Consider the following 17,046-nt stretch of genomic DNA (forward strand, 5'->3'; position numbering starts at 1 on the left):
CCCTGTCCCTGTGGTCCCCTCTACCCCATCACCCCTTTGGATATAGCTTCTCTATTAAACTTTCCTTGAATTATCCCAACTTCCTGTGCAGGGATCCTTGATGGGGCGTGCTGTTGATGGGAATGGAGAGGCAGGTGGGAGAGATCCAGGGAGAGGTCTGTGTGTTTTAGTTCACCACATCCCCAGTACCCAGCACTATGACTGATTTGAAAGAATTCCCTGCCACTGGGCCTGCAAAATGGATCCAGGATCTAACGATCCAGGATTAACTAGTTCTTGTGGCCTCACCAGAGATCTCCCAGTTTCACATCAGGGGTCTGATGATACATTCTTACCCACAAAATACTTTCAGGAAATGTTCCTACTGTTGTATCATGCCTGGCAGAGTCTGGAATGTAGCAGCTGGGGCCCGGGCCAATAACCACCATGTAGACAGAGCAGGACTTTGGGTTTTATTCTGAGTGGGCTGGAAGGGCACTAGAGGGTCTTCATCAGGGGAATGATCAGATCTGACTTGTTTTTCAAAGATTACTCTGACTAGGTAGAGAACAGGCTGCAAGGATCAGGATTGGATCCCAGAGACCATGCAGAGATTTTTGTCATAACCCTAATGTGAGACCAGAAGATCCCTAGTAAGTCCCCGAGAAATTGTTAGATTTGAATCTGTTCTGAAGGTCCAGTGAGGGCATCCTTTTAGGAGGTGGGCACTGGGATTTGGTGAACTAAAATGGCCTGGTGGTGCCGCTCAGAGGCAGAACCCTTGCTGAGCAGGTGTGAGGCCCTGGGCTTGATTCCTAGGACCACAACATAAAATAATAAATAGACAAGGCTAGACTCTCCTGTGCTGAAGCTATTATACCACCCCGATCTAGAGATTTCTCTGATGAAGGAATTTTGTCATTATCTCATTCTTGTTCGTTTTCTTTTTCTTGAACAATTTGTCATCTGCTTTATTTGGGCTTACTGGCTTCCTAGTTTCTCTGTAATAATGTGACTTAGACCTAACTTTGCTGCAATTGTGCAACTTTAAATGATGCAGCCTGTATGTTCTTCTTCCTACCTTTAGTAACTCTCTTCGGAGGCTGCAAAAAATACGTGATACAGACATGTTTAAGAGTGGAAATTGAAAAGTCTGGGCAGTTCTCAGTCTGGGTATCTTGAAAACCATTATATGGCAGAGAAGTTTTTCATTCGTTACATGGCTCCTGAGGATACCCAAATATAATGTGGGGTCTTTCCTCCATTCCCTCGATCTGTACATGAACCCTTAGAAAAGCTGTTGCCTTAAGTTAGAATCTTGATAAAGTCGCTTATATTACAGGGTCCCTTCTTCATTACTTTATTTTAAACAACAACAACAAAAAAATACCACTGAGATAAGTTGTTGCTAGTTTCATATTTTTATAATGGTAAGCTATGGCATCTGTTAAAAGAAAAAGAAGAAAACTTTAATGCAGATTTAGTAATTATTAATGGGAAATGACTTCCCACTTACCAATGTGGGAAATTGTTGAGAATAGACCTTTTAAAAACGTTTTAAGACGCAATAAAGTAACCGATTATAGTGTGGAGTTCACAAATAGTGAAAGGCTGCTTTGGGCATAGGATTTCCAAGGTCATTATTAGATAGAGTTTGCAAAAGGGCTGGATCTTAAACAACTTAGTTGAAATAAAGATGATGTATTCTAAAAACTCAAGAAAATTGAAAAAGTGGCTCTAATGATGAGATAAAATAAAACAGATGAAGACTGGACAAAATCGTTGCATAAAATTTAAATTTGTTTAAAGTCGGAAATTTAAATATACATAAACAAGGAAATATTATAAGCAGACATTTGCCCATTTCATCTACATTGCCAAAGTGTGTGTGTGTGTGTGTGTGTGTATTCAAATTGTCCTAAAGGTTTTCTTGTGTCCTGTACTGTCACGGAGGTGTTGTCTTACACACATACCTGCCTCTTCTTCAGGCGTGTTTGACACCCCTACACTGTGGTGGAGACTGAAAGTTACTGTGGCCTCACTATTCATGGATCACCACCTCTACCTGCAGCAAGGAAGGAGTTGGGCTATTCAAATAAAAATGCCCCTAAAGTTCAAACCAAGCGCTGCTGTATGCACGGGGCGCAGAGGATGATCAACAGTGCGCCTCCTGAAGCTGAGTCATGTTTGCTGTAGATGCTGGGAGATCCCAGATCCTCTCCTTCAAGAGGGAAGGAGCTCTTCCCAGCTGCTGGGAAAGGTTGTTGGCGACAGATCTCAGTTGTCAATCCTCTTTGTGAGTCATCCAGGCTGAAGGGTGCTACCTTCCCCAATGCCATACCCCTTCTCCAGACAACCCACCACCAGGGACTGATTGCTATTGTATAAAGTCCCAGCCACAACACCCCAGCTCCAACAACTCTGCAGGAGCTCCCTGCAGGGTCAGCTGAGGCCTATAGTGACCACACGCAACTGGATGTCCCCTCCTCCCAAACTTCCATCTCTGCCCCCAACCCTACCAGGTGTCAATCGCAAGAGCACACCTCAAATAAATCTCCTGCACACCGATTTCTGACTCAGAAGAAACAGGGGAGCTCAGTGGCAAATTTTAACTAACTTTTAAAAAATCCATTCACCTACAGTTGAAAATCTGCATGTTCTCAGTGGCCGTAAAGTAGTTTTAGATATCAAAACCCAGAGAAACACTGAGGGAGATGATTTGAGAGGGAGGAAAATAAAGGCAGGGAATGATGGGGAATGAACTTTCAAGCATTTGTAAGTGTTGGGGCAAATATAGTCTAATCCTAGATGGAACAGTGCAACCATAGATGTGGAGGTCACAGCCACTGGAACTGAGGTGCGAAAAACTAAGGGAAGGATCTTAGACAGATTTCCTGCTTGGGAATCAAAGGCCCTAGAAATGACTCTGGAGCCTGCAAGGGAGTGGGAAGATGAGCTGTCCCTGATGGACACAGAAAATGAGCAGAAACTGGATTATCATTTCATGCATTCCTGTACTATCTCTGAAGATCTTCTACCATGCTGCCCTCTGTACCAGCAAAGGACAGACATGATCTGCATCATTAGATGGCATAAAGTTCAAAGAGGAAAAGAAGTCCATGATGGTGACTCAATTTCATCTGGAGAAGCTAAGAGAATCTGGAACTCTTCTTGCCCTCATCCAGCTCCAGTTCTCATTTGAGACCCCTACAAAGAGCAGCCACAGGGTTGGGGATGTAGCTCAGTTGGTAGAGGCTTGCCTTGCAAGCACAGGGCCCTGGGTTCAATCCCCAGCACTGCAAAATAAATAAATAAACAAACAAATAAATAAATAAATAAATGAGCAGCCACAATCCTCAGGGAGGGCAGGTTTCAGTTACAATCAGGAAACAGGAACATTTTATAGAGCAATGGAATATGTTAAGAAATTTGTTGAGCATATAACAGGGATTCCAGAGGATGCAGTATTTGGTTTGGGAGAAAGATGTCATAAAAACCCTTCTGGGCCACTGGAAGGGTGTGACGATGTGGTTTGTGCTCCGAGGGTCTAGCTCAGTACCGAGAGCAGTGATGTTTACTCATGACAATGTGAGGACAAACTGAAAAATGATTACTGACAACACAGCACCCATCAAATAAAGAGCCAAATAGATCAACAGATGAACCTAGCCCAAGTAGGAAAACAAGGAACACAAGAGCAGACATCGTTTTATACATCATGTGCACCAACAGGAATAACCTAGAGTATTCATGATTTACTTATTCAAACCAAACTGCTATAGGAATAGAGAAAAGATGTCATCATAACCTGGCATGGTGCAGCCCTATGGTGCCATGAGGTGTGTGTTGAAGGTGGCATCCAGACACGCCAAGAAGAAAGCTCCAGTATGAAAATCACTCTGGACTCCACCTGACAAACGGATGAAATTTCCATCTCTAGAAGGTAACAAGGTAAACAAGAAAGGAGAAGACAACGAAAAAAATAACATTAGGAGAGGGAAAGTTTTCCAAAACTATTGTTAGAGAAACATTAGCACAGAGCAAGAGGCATGTTTGGAAAAAATGATGCTTTATGGGAAATCGTGAATGGGATGCTATGTGAGTCGACATTCCCAGGCTTGGAAATCACGTTTCCATTAAATGGCAAGAGCTAAAAGGGCATTTCCAGAACAAAGGGGATATACAAATGCAAACCTGTGGTGTAGGGCATCATTGTTACATTTCCCATTTTCAATACCAACAATGTGGTCATTTCATGATGGTAAGTTCTTGGTGGAGAGTGGGCAGAGAGCTCATAGGAAGGCTTCCTCAGTAACATTTTACAAGCAGCATATCCTTTTCTTTTGGCTTTTAGACTATACTTCAACTTTTCTTCCCAGGTTGTTTTTTGTTCTTTTTCCCTGTACAAGTTATCTTTAAATAATAAAATTTCTTTTCTTGCTAGTATGCAATGCTTGTAATGACTTCAATGAAACATTTAGGTCATTTGGAGCACAGGACTGTTTTGTGATTCACATCATTACAAAATATGTCCCATTAAGATGATGCACAAGCTGAACTGGAGTTAATGAACCTGCGTTCCTGCAGGATAATTCAAACTTTAAAGGTGATATTAACTTAAATAAAATAAGAAAGGGAAGAAAAATCAGGCTCATTGTACACCAGAGATCATGATCTTTTTCTTCTCAGTTCATAAAAGCATATCTATTGCTTAGTTACTCTCATCCCATTATTAGAGTGGCTGTAGAACACATATATGTACATAATTAAGTACCCCTCCGTGGCCATTAAAGGACTGTGTAGGTTTCCACAGGGAGCGTGTGTGGAATTTGATTCACAGGCCTGTAAGAGTCTCAGTACCTTTAACCTTATGCTGCAAGGAACTGTGTGGCATCTGCCCACTTGTTCTCCAAAGCAAGGGAGGGGAAACTTTGGCCCAAATTCAATCAGGCCCACCACCTGTTTTGTAAATAAAGTTTTATTGGCACACAGCCATGGCCATTCATTTACATGTTGTTTATGGCCCTGTTATCCCTGTAACAACAAAGACGAGTAGTTATAATAGAGATTGTAAACGGCCCACAAAGCCTAAAATATTTGCCATCTGGCTCTTTAAAGAAAAGGTTTTGCCAGTGTTTGATAGGAAGGAAAATTTTTGTTCCAACTTGCTGTGACCTTTTTACATGATGGTAAAAGAAGTAAAAATCATCTTAATCAGATATGATTTCAGGGTGCTATAACTATATGACATCCTATTGAGGGTCCACCTGACCTGCATAGAAATCTAAGTCCCTTTTTAAAAATATCTATGAGTGGCATGCATTTTGGGCTCTTCTGCTTCCATCTCAAGAAATAAATAAATAAATAAATAATAACAATAGCCATGAGTTTTGTAAACCCTCCTGAAACACAATGTCTCCTGTTCCCCTTCTGGCTCTGTGGCAGCTGTTAACTATCAAATACTATTTCTAGAACTGTGCTGACATCAGTCGATGCTCATACACAAAGCTGTTTGGCAAGACACATACTCCGCAAGTCGCGGCTGTTAGAATGAAACAGCTCTGTTAAAATTAACTCTATTCACATCACGGGGAAAAATGTCTCCGTGTGCCAAATCAATTCCTTCCTGTATCAGTGGGGAAGAGCCATTTTCCAACCTCTAAAAAGGTGATTCAGACACAGGAGAGCAGGAAAAAAAAAAAAAGAACCCTCCAAAATTAAAATGATAAAACAAAAATTTGCTTGACAGCAAAAGTACTTTCAAATGGATGAAATTGAATCCAAAACTGAGCCTGCAACAAATTTAACTGACAAGAAAGTCTGCATAATGTACTTGGTTTTATTATTAATGCTAATACGGGTACTTTTTTGTTCTGTTGTGCTGATGGTAAGAAGATAAATGCCCACCCAAGGCACTAAAATATCTCCATTCTGTTGAAACACTGATGGTTGTTAGAAGGCAGACATTTACCCTTCCCTAGTAAGGAAAAAAAAAAAATTTTTTTTTTTTTAAAAAGAAGTCCTAGTATTAGAGGGCATTTCAGAATCAAGTATAGCTTGGAAATAGAATCTCTTAAAATCATTGAATGCAACATTTCTAAAAAGTTGGTGAAATTTAAAATTAAGTAAAATTTGTTTGATAGATTCTTTTCCACAACTTTAAGTAGTTCTTCTTTAAAATTAATAATCAGTCTCACTAAGGCCTCTTCATCAGTGATGTTTTCCCTCAGAGCAACCGCGTAAAATGGGTAAAAACTTTCTTCTGCTAGTTCATGTCTCACTGCAAATCGGGGCTTGAGGTCTTCTCCTTCCCTGAACCCAAGTCGCAGTTGGAGACCAGCAGCAGCCAAACAGGGATTGTGAGAGATGGACACCGTGCCTGAGAGTGTCCGGCTGTTTTCAGATTTGAGAGCCAAGGACTGAAGCTCTGCAGTTGTTTGCAGCGGGGAGGGCCAAGGGTCTGGAAGCCAGGAGTTGCAGGCCAAGGCGAGGGCGTGGCAGCCAGAAATCATTTAATCTGAGAAGCAACAGTTGGGTTTGGGAGATCAGGACTTGCATAAGGTCAGAAACACCAGGAGGCTAGGGACAGCAAGGAAATAGAACATAGGAATGTCAGCGCTTAGGTGATGTCACCTCCCGTCTGCTTTTAAGGGTCTTGTTTATGCTGCTCTGTGGTCACGTGCACAGTTGCAATCACAGTTTCTTTGAAAGTAAAACTATTGCAGATAAACCTGGATCCTAGCTGAAACCCACCTTCAATTATAAGAAGATGGGTCCTGACCTTGGCAATGCAGATTATTTAAAGAGCAATTACCCTGTGCTCTAAGCCTGTACTAACCATTCCAAATTGTCCCACCATTCGCCTTCTCCACTTATGAAGTCATTTAACCTTTTTTGACTTTGTAGATCAGTCCTGTCTATGGTGGACAGATTGCCCAGCCCCAGGAGTATTCACTCTATATAATCTTCCCTTCAGTGTGGGCAGGGCCAGTGCACGTGATGGGACATCACTCCAACGATTAGGTTGCCCAATAGTCAACTGTCTGTTGAAGAAAAGGGAATTTATCCTGGGTGGGCCTGACCTAATCAACGTGAGCCCTTTAGCAGAAGCTAAAGGTCAGAAAGAGAATATATCCTGCCAACCTCAAGAAAAAGCACACCGCCCTATTGTGAGAAGAGGAAGCCATCTGATAAGGACCTGGGGGCAGCCTCTAAGAGATGCAAGCCATCCCTTCATCATCCAGGTGCAAGGGGATAAATTCTCCCGATAACCAGTGAGCTTGAAAGAGCATTCTGAGCATCAGCAGGGAATTCTGCCTGGTGAGCCCCTGAGCAGAGGACCCAGCTCTCCTGTACCCAGAATCCTGTCAACAGAACCCATGAGCTAATAAGTTCATGTTGCTTTAAACCACTAAGCTTATAGTAATCTGTTACGCAGCAATAAGAAACAAATACACTGTCCAGTAGAACTTCCCACAATAATGAAAATGTTCTATATTTTCTTTGCTAATCTGGTAGCAACTGGCCTCACAGGGCTACTGAGCATTTGAACTGAGGCTAGTGCCACCGAAGAACAAAACTTTTATTTAATTTTAATTAACATACACATGGGTCCGTATATGCTAGTGGCTACCCTACTGGAGAGTGCCATTTCTAGTTAATAATATTAAAGGAGACAATCCTTTGAATTTGATGTTCTTCATCACAAATAGCCCTCTGAGTTTAATTCTTGAAGTTTAAACGATTTCTCCAAGAAGAGCATATAAGAAGCCATGCATGGTCTGGCCCCTGCTTTCCCTCTGGCTTTAGAACTCTGTTCTCCAAACCACAGGGCTGCTTCCAGTCACTTGTTTGCATCAGGTTCTTTCTCAGCAGGGGTCCCTCTTCAGGACATGCTTGCCTTCATTTCTAATCTAATATCAACTTAATGTCAACATCTCAATCCAGATGTCACTTTCTTGGAGAAGAAGTCCCTGATGCCCTGCCTCTGTTAGCTACTGCTGAGTAACAAGCTATGACAAAGCTTGAAACAGTGACTGGTGTTATTGGAGTTCAGGCATCTGTGGGCTGGCCTGGTCGCCTGATGCAAGCCTGGCTCCCAATAAACTTGCTGGAGGTTCTGCTTTGCCCAGGATTGTCTAGAACCCGTGAGTGGGGACGGGTCAGCTCTGCCTGCCTGTCCCACTCTTCCTGAGACCAGTGGGCTAGCTTTAGGCAGGTTCTCATGGCAATATGCCTCTTCGAATTGATCGAATCAAGTTATAAAGACCAAAACCAGGGTTAAAGGGTGGGGAAACTATTCAGCCCCTCTTGTGAGAGGAACTGAAAGTCATATGACAAAGGACTTAGATACAAGGCAGGGTGACGCATTGGGGTCAGTGATGCAATTGTCCACGTTTCTGTCTTTTAAATTGGATCCCCCATTCTTAATGTCTTATAGGAAAGACTCCTTTCAAGGCGTTTGAACTTGGTAACGAGGTATTATTTGTGAGGTTACTTGTGGAACCAACTGTTGCCTCCACAAGTCTGTGAGCTCAATGAGGTCAGGAATCAGATGTATGTTGCTCACTGCTATGCCACCAGCTCCCAGGACACCTGTTAAATAAACGAATGAGTTAGATTTCTGAAAAACATTTTTTCCAATGTTTTTCCAAGGATTCAATGACAGTTCAAGGCTGAGAAAAACTTGGTGGCTATTATCTGAGCCCTGAAGAAATTAATTTATGGCAGTCAAGAGAAGTAATTGAAAAGTGGAAGGATGTGTATATGTATAAATGTAAAAATTTGTATGAATATATGAAGTTGGGGAATAAAAGAAGGAAGGGTCAGAGGGAGAGAGAGAGAAGAGCGGGAGGGAGGAAAGAGGGAGAATTGTTATTTCATGGCATTTATGGACCAGGAATCAGGAGACAGATCCTTAGTGCTCTAATTTTAAAATAATTCTCTAATGGTCAATGAGTAATCACTCAGAATACACCTGATGTGGGGCCAATAATAGAACGACAGGCTCTGTATACATAAAGTCTACATTTGAAGATGCCTCTTTTCAATTGTGCAGATATGATGGGGACCATATGACAAAGAGTCCCAAGATCCTGTACATAAAGTCCACTTCTTATTTGCAGCCACAACTGATGTTCTTACCAACTTCCTTTTTTCTCTTTTTCTCATGGACTATGCCAAATATCAAAAATGTCAAAAGTCCTTCCGTGTCTTATTTCCATAGTCCAATATATTCTGTCATTTGGGGATTCTCAGCAGTGCTTATAACAAAAAGGCACTCAGAAAGGATGACTGAAACTATGCTGCCTTTGCTTTGGCGATATGTTGCCAGATGAATGGGACCATCTTTGATTTTGACTGAAACATACAGAATTTCGGAGACAAGCACAAGTTTTTGGTTTGTTGTCAGCTTAATTAGAGATTCCAATAAAATTTTGTATGTTTCTTAATTTTACTTGTAACTATGACCTATATGTGTACAGATGTCTTTTTAAATCAGGATCACAGAGAGCTGTAGAGTGTTGACATATTACTTTCTTTGCTGAAAGCAACTTCTTGAACTCTGACTCACTGACAGTCTAATTCTAGGGATGTGAGCCAACGGGGTACAGGGTTTCTAACTGTCTTAGAAACTGTGTCCTTATAAAGTTGTGCATTTGCTATTTATATTGATTTAAAAGCATGCAGAAATGCTTATGGAACATACATCTAATGCTGGGAACACCAGTGGATGACTAGGACCCTGGCTTCAGGTGCACATAGTCCAGTGGGTGAGGCAGATGTGTATGCAAATGTTTACACAGAGTCTGATGCATGCTGTAAGAGAGAGATGTGTGCCAAGTCATGGGAACAGGAAAGGCAAATTGATTGGTTGGACTTGGAGAGGGCTCTAAGAGAGGGTGATGCTTGCGCTAAGGTAAGCTGCTATTTGACAAGTGAATAAAGGACAAAGGTCAAACTAGGCAGGAGACAACATTTGAGGGTTGTCAGGGTCCAGATCACACCACCACCATTAACTACAAACTTGTTTGAAATGCAAATCATGAGTCCCCACCCCTGACTCAAGGAATTGGAGCCCCAGAATCTGCAATTTTTTTTCATTTTAAACAAGAAGTTTATTTAAACAACAAGACACTTGACTTGAAGGGAAAACCATCTAGGAAACTTTCTTTTTTTTTCAAGAGTAATTTACCCCTACTTCAAGACAGATTGCCCTACATGTAACAGCTACATACAAAAAAGTTATAAAATTGTCCTTGGTTTTACAATGATAAATGAAAAACATTAAAATTCTCCAATTGAACAAGGTATGCAAGGATTTTTATGTTGTTTAGGTTTTGTTGTTGTTGTTAAAACAGTGAGAGCAAAAATACTTACTGGAATATAAAGATAAGAGCTGACTGAGCAAGCCACTAATGGAGAAAGGGGATAATTTCACAGAACTAGTATTTTTCCCCATCCCATCCCCATTTGATGTCAATCAAAACATATCATTGGCCATTTAGTTTTTAAAAAATGCAATATGCTTGTGCACATACACCAATTACTTTATGCACAATAAAAGAATGGGGAAGAGGAAAATGAAAGAATAGAGAAAACTATACTGGAGTAGTCAGGATGTGATGGAACCAAACTGCAGTTTTCTAATTAAGAACGTATTCTTGGTCTGTAGGAACAGAGTTCGGAAGTAAAGTAGCAGGTTCCCTTTTTAGTAGACACCTCCTGTCTGCTGCTGGAACACATCAAATGTATCTTCATCCTCCATTTCCAACTGTGCAGGTGTGTCTGTTTCATTCATTGGTTGCCCGTCAAATCTGATCTGCCTCATCGACAAACCTTTCATTAGTTTATTAAGTGGTGTCTGCCTCTTCATCTTCATCTTAAAGTGCACCACAGACCAATCCTGCCCCGCCACCTTCAAGTTAATATGATCGTTGTTCTCAGACTTGACTCCTTCCTCGGGCTTTTCATCAGCCATGGCGAGTGCCGGAGTCTCCTCAGCTGCTGCTTCACAAAAGAGGTACCAGGTCCGCACCGAATGAACTCACAAGCAGCTCCAGGAGCCCAGAATCTGCATTTTAACAAGCCCTCCCAGTGCATCAATGCCGGCCCAAGTTTGAGGATCCTGATCTTGCTGATGAGGAGACAGGGAGATGTTCCAGTGAGGAAGTAGCTCGGTCAGATGCAGGTTTTTAGCAAGGTCACTGTGGATGTGATGTAAAGGTGAGTGGGAATTGAGAGATGGACTTGAGGTGGGTGGAGGCAATGTGCTCAGTTAGGAAAGTAACGAGAGCATCATTGGGAGCCAGGACAAGCAACTGAGGCATGAGGTACTGGCTGGCCATGGGAATCCAGAGCAAGGGTCTGGCAGCTCTAAGATGCAGAGTCCTTAAAGGAAGGGAGTTATTGGAGGGCTTCACATCCCACGTTTGCATCAGTGGCTGAAGAGACCTGAGGTTACATAGGACTTATCACAGGGGGTTGTGAGTCCATGTACATGTTTAGAACAAGTTCATCATGGAACTCTCATGCATATGTGCTACTGTTCTCAGCATACATGATTCTTTATGAGTAGTATTGTATGTATTCATTTAAAATAACTACCAATTTCTCTGTAACTTTTTCTAAGTACTTTTGCAACCAATACTAAAATAGGGGGGGCACCACTCAATATGCGTTCCTGGAGGTTTTTGAAATATCATGAGATGTCCTCAGACTTGGAGAATTTCAAGGCCATTGATTTGGTGCCTGTGATGCCACTTGGTTGTAATTACTGTAGACATTTGGCAGTGTTGGGAGGACAGGGCGTTATATTTGAAGTTCGCACCTGTGGAATGTTAATGTCGTTTTGGTTCTTTGATCTTCCTTACTCACAATGGGGTTAAGTGTGTGTGAGCTCAGCACTGAAGAGACTGCTTAGTTCCTCTCAGTACTTTGCATATGATTATGGCAGTGGCCATCAAATAAGTGACAATTCTCACATTAGAGCTTTACAGTCTTTTTAAAAAACTGAGATCTCCCAAAGGTATGATTAGCTGAAAGATTAATTTATTTTACAACCTAATTATGATTTCTTTTACAAAGGAGAGATCTCTTTATTAAAACAGATAACAAACATTAGAAGCAAAGAAGATAGCCCCACAGAGCAAATTACTAAAAAAAAAAAAAAAAAAAAAAAACCCTAAGTACATTAGCTACATTTCTCATCCATCTTTAAATCTTATCAATCATTGTTTAATCTTTGTTTTATTCTTAAAGCCTTGTAGAAGATTTCTTTTTCAGACTTTGGGGTCTTTATTCTTTCTGTCAAAGCCTCTGGCTGCTGTCTGGCTATCACCATAGTTTTCCCCAGAGCTCACAGCTCTCTGTCACTAGAATTGGATCTGCTTGTCCGGCTGGTAGAATTTATTAAAGAAACGAACCTTCCAGAGCAGATGGCTCCTTTGCAAGGACCATCCGGTTCTCCTTTTATTAAAAATCCAAGCCCCACCATGAGCTTCCTTCAGTAGGGTTTGGGATGCTTCTTACCAGGAGAGCCTTTCCTCTGACCACTTACTGCTACACTGCTGGTCCTCAAGCTTTGAGTGGCACTGTTTTTCCTTCCAGGTAATAATAACCACTTTAAAAAGGCACTTATACAGAATGGGCTTATATCAGCACCATAATATGCCTTTGTATCATGTTTATGTTAGCGTTCCATAGAAACAGAATGGATAGTATGTACATGTATACACACACACACACACAAATTATCCTGTATGTGACTGAAAACACACTTCCTCTAACCCAAGAAAAGGATGCAGTCTTTGGATGATGTTTACTCTTTGATGTACTGAACTTAAAGAACCTCAGATGGTCATAGCAATTTTGGGGGTGACCCAAATTTTGTTCCTGAAGGACTTGAGCTATTGGATGTCCTGCCCAAAGTGGATGGTTGTAGTTTTCCATTGACCTTATTTGCACAATATGGTAGTGATAAGAGACACCAAAGGAATCTCCTGTGTTACAGACATGTACCTCCTTATGTGTGTTGTTGGGTAGCAGCCCTGTATCCCCTTGGTGATCAAGATCAATCATCCCAGCAAGCCTAGAAACTCCCTTTGCTTGTTGATTTAGAGGCATGAGGAGTCCAAAATGTTCAGACAACAATCTTAACTTCCAGTTCAACGGAATCTTTGTTGTGTCTCCTGGTGGAAGCATTCCTCCCTTCGGGACTAAGATGTTAACGATAGAACATAAGGATACAAGGAAAAGAAGCAAACTTTTTTGCTAGTGAGTCACTAGGGACAATAGTGAGTGGTGCCACTCAGATTTCCTCTCCTCACTTTCTGGACCCTTGAAGTCTGGCTCAGAGGAACAGCATCATGTTATACTGGATGCTGATCCAGGGACATATGAACATTGCAAGACCAATAATTTCCATGAGCATGAACTCACTGCCATACTTTACTTGCTGTGAAGTGAGGTTCTGGGTCAGAAGCAATGCTGTGTGGACTCTCACCATGGCATGGAATTCCACAGTGCAGAGGAGGCATTTGTAAGTTCATGGATGGTAATTTTGGAAGATGGTAATTTTGCATGCAGGGAAGTAGATCTGTATCCAGAGTAAGTGACTATTCCAGTAAAAAAAAAAAAAAAAAACTAGTACACCGCCCTATCCATCTATGACAGAGGTGGTCCAATGTAATCGACTTGCCATCAGGTCAGACAGCTGACATATCAGGGGCTAACTATCGGTCTCTGGTGCTGACAGGTAGCACACTGCAGAGGCTACAGCCAGATCAACTTTGGTGGGTGGAAGTTCATGTTACAGAGCCCATGCCTCCATTTCTGTCCCCATGGCCATTTTGTTTGTAAGCCCATTGGGTGATGATGATGTGGCTGCAGAAAGAGGTTGATTCATAAACACAGGGTGGGTCATTCTTTCGGCTTGATGATTAAAGTCTGCCAAGGTCACCCTTCAGTGAGAATTCACATGAAACATAAATATCTTCACATTTTTACCCATTCAGAGAGATCTGTCCACATACCTGTTCCCCAGACTCCAATCTTGTTCCTTCCAAGTCCCTGACCATCCAGCCAAACTCTTAGATATAGCCAGCCAATCAGTATATAATCTCACACCTGGTCATTTCTGCTTCCCAGCAAAATGAACAATGAGATACACAGCTCAGAGTTCGGCACACTGGCTTTCCCTCTGCCACTGTCCTTTAGAATCGCCCCAGAAAGGGAATGTAGTGCTGCAGCTGTTCACTTCTGTACGGTCCCTACATGTCTCACAGAACCATTGTAAACCAGTCTCTGACCCATCACCAGGAACATCCCAAGAGGCCACAGCAGCAGACGGGACAGAGATGGGAGTGGGGACCAAAGAAGATCGGATGCTGCAGTTTGACTCCTAAGCCATCTGCTGGCAGAATTCCCCCTTCTGAGGCAGAGGCCAGTCCTTCAGTTGACGAGATGATGCCCACAAAGTTCTGGAAGATAATGTCTTTTACTGATTTAGATGTCAATTTCACCCTTAAAAAAAAATCTTTGCAGAGACATCTAGAATAATGTTTGGATAGATGGGTACTGAGCTCTAGCTGTGTTAACACATAAAATTAATCATCATGATGTTTTGTCCTAACAGATGAAAGCCTGTCCTTCTCTCCCTCTGTTTTTCTCTACAAATATTTCCTCAGAGCCCCTAGCTTCCCCGTCCTAGAAGGCTACTGATGAAGTTGAGCGGTCTCCTTGGTAACCATCTCTAACCCAGAATGGAATATAAACTGCTTTGTGGAGAGGACTGTCTTCTTTAAAGGGTTCATATTTCCCTTTGCAATTTAAAATCTTAACTTAAAAGAACATAATTTTACTATTTCTTTTAAACAGAAAAATAACAGTTTTACTTAGAGATTAATGACAGATGCTGCTGGTTAGCTATGGGTGCTCTAATTTTGATGGTGCTGATTTAGAATTTGTCATGATGTGGTCAGAGATCAGCTCAGAGATTACTTTTGTATTACAGGGTTTGTCATGGAAATGAACGGTTTAAAAATATTTCAGAGGAAAAGATTAAACCCACTTTACAAAATAAACTGTTTTCAAGATATTTAGATGGTTGACTACATAATGAAAGAAATTTGTAAGTTACACTACATTTTAAAAAGTAGATTTTAAAAACTGGTCTAAAGAGTTCCTATTCGTCAAACAAACTGGAAAAAATAAAAGGTCTAATCTGAATTATCATATTGCACATAAACTTAATTATCAGGGGGGCCGCATGTCTAGTCATGGGACCGCAATCAAACGGGTTCTGTAAGAGACTGCGGCACCCCATCCCTGTGGAGTTTGGTGCCCACCATGACCAAACTCATGTCTACCATCCAAGTACTAACCAGGCCCGACCCTGCTTAGCCTCCAAGATCAGACGAGATTGGGCGCGTTCAGGGTGGTATGGCCGTAGACCCAACCTCATGTCTACCTCCAAACCCCCAGAAAGGGCACAGGCTCCCCACCGGGAGAGAGGTGTTCACGATGCCTTTACAGTAGCAAAGGAGTCCTGCCAATCAGAGGCGCCAGTTCATTTCCTCAACTTTTTCCTCAACTATGTTGGTGAAGGTGCCTCAAGCTACTGTCAAACTGACGTTTAAGATGCCTCGCGATACTCTTCCCTTGAAATGAGGTCTAGTCTTACCACAGGGACACTTTTGACAGTAGGAGTGGATCAACACCCTTAACTGGACACAATTGTCTTTTTGACACCTGTGTCAAAAAGAGACATCACTGCAGACTAAACACAACAAAATCCCCTTGTGACACAGCAGAGAGTTGGTGGCGAGAGCGTATGCTTTATAGTATCGTCATGCTCATTGGAGAAAAGCAACAGTTTGTCATATTCTCTCTCATTGGCTGAGCCCACACACTCCTGTCCCCTGGGGAACTGGTGGATTGCAATGAATTGTGTACTAAGACAGATTTTTCCTTAAAAATTATGAATATTAAATAATTTCAAAGACACTTCATAACAAATTAGCACTTTATGGGTCTTTACTAAATTGTAGCATGTATAAGCTTGAAAAATTATTTTGAATTAAAAATCTACCCATCTTTAATGAAAATGTTTCATGATTTCAGACTTGGCATCTCTCCCATGCCAAATTGGCCCTATAATTGCTAAATAAGAAAATGCGTATTTTTGAACAGTTAACCACTTGAGTAGATTTTTCTCATGTAGTATAATTGTGAACATAGAAAGTCTTAGTGACTGGTTACACAGCTGCCTGATCTTATAAGTAAAGTTTTATTGGAACACAGCTACAATCTTAGGTCTTGGCTATAGTTGTCTTCAGAGTATGAGAACAGAGCTGAGTCACTGTGATGGAGACAAGTTCATCCCCCACACCTAAAATGCTTTCTATCTGTATATAAAAAAATGTTGTGATCCCACCCCACCTTTGCCAGTAAGCATTCATAATACTTTTATCTTCTCCAGATTCCTGGTCCTCAAGTATGAGTGAGCATGAACTACTTAGCTTTACTTCTGAATCTTCGAAAATAAGCTCCATTTGAATATTTTAAGGAAAGAATTGCCTAGAACAGCACTATCCTGTATAAATATAGTTCAAACCACCTTGGCAATTTAAAATTTTCTAGTAATAAAACCAAAAAAAAAAAAAAAAAGAAAAAAAGAAAAAGAAAACAGGTGAAATTAATTTTAGTAATTTTTCTATAACCCCAATATATCCAAAATGTTATTTCAACATATAATCAATAGACAAAATTGGTAATGCCATATTTTTCATTCTCTTTTTGTTCTAAGTTTTCAAAATTCAGGATATATTTTATACTCACAGGTCACCTTGATTCAGACTAGTCACATCTTGAGCACTTAGTAGCATGTGGTACTAGTGGCTATTCCACTGGGTAGAGCAGCCCTAAGGGCAAGAGAAAGCTCATGACCACCTACGTTAGCTTCCATTTGTTTTCATTTCTTCATTTAACTATCATTCAACTTTAGAAACTGCAGACCTCACAAAGGTAAGTAAGACAGAGACACTGTTCTGGAGATGTTTAATTTGC

At 41.3% G+C, this 17,046-nt stretch overlaps 1 protein-coding gene across 1 annotated transcript; it reads right to left on the reverse strand.

Moving 5' to 3' along the window:
• Positions 1-10,690: 10,690 nt before the first annotated feature.
• LOC306655252 (small ubiquitin-related modifier 2-like) lies at positions 10,691-10,960 on the reverse strand (the record flags this gene model as incomplete). The annotated part of the gene is made up of 1 exon (XM_079129655.1): positions 10,691-10,960. One exon carries the CDS (start codon positions 10,958-10,960, stop codon positions 10,691-10,693), a length of 270 nt encoding a protein of 89 aa, XP_078985781.1.
• Positions 10,961-17,046: the final 6,086 nt, after the last annotated feature.

Source organism: Sciurus vulgaris, assembly GCF_902686455.1.
Source record: "Sciurus vulgaris genome assembly, chromosome: 2".
Taxonomy (NCBI): domain Eukaryota; kingdom Metazoa; phylum Chordata; class Mammalia; order Rodentia; family Sciuridae; genus Sciurus; species Sciurus vulgaris.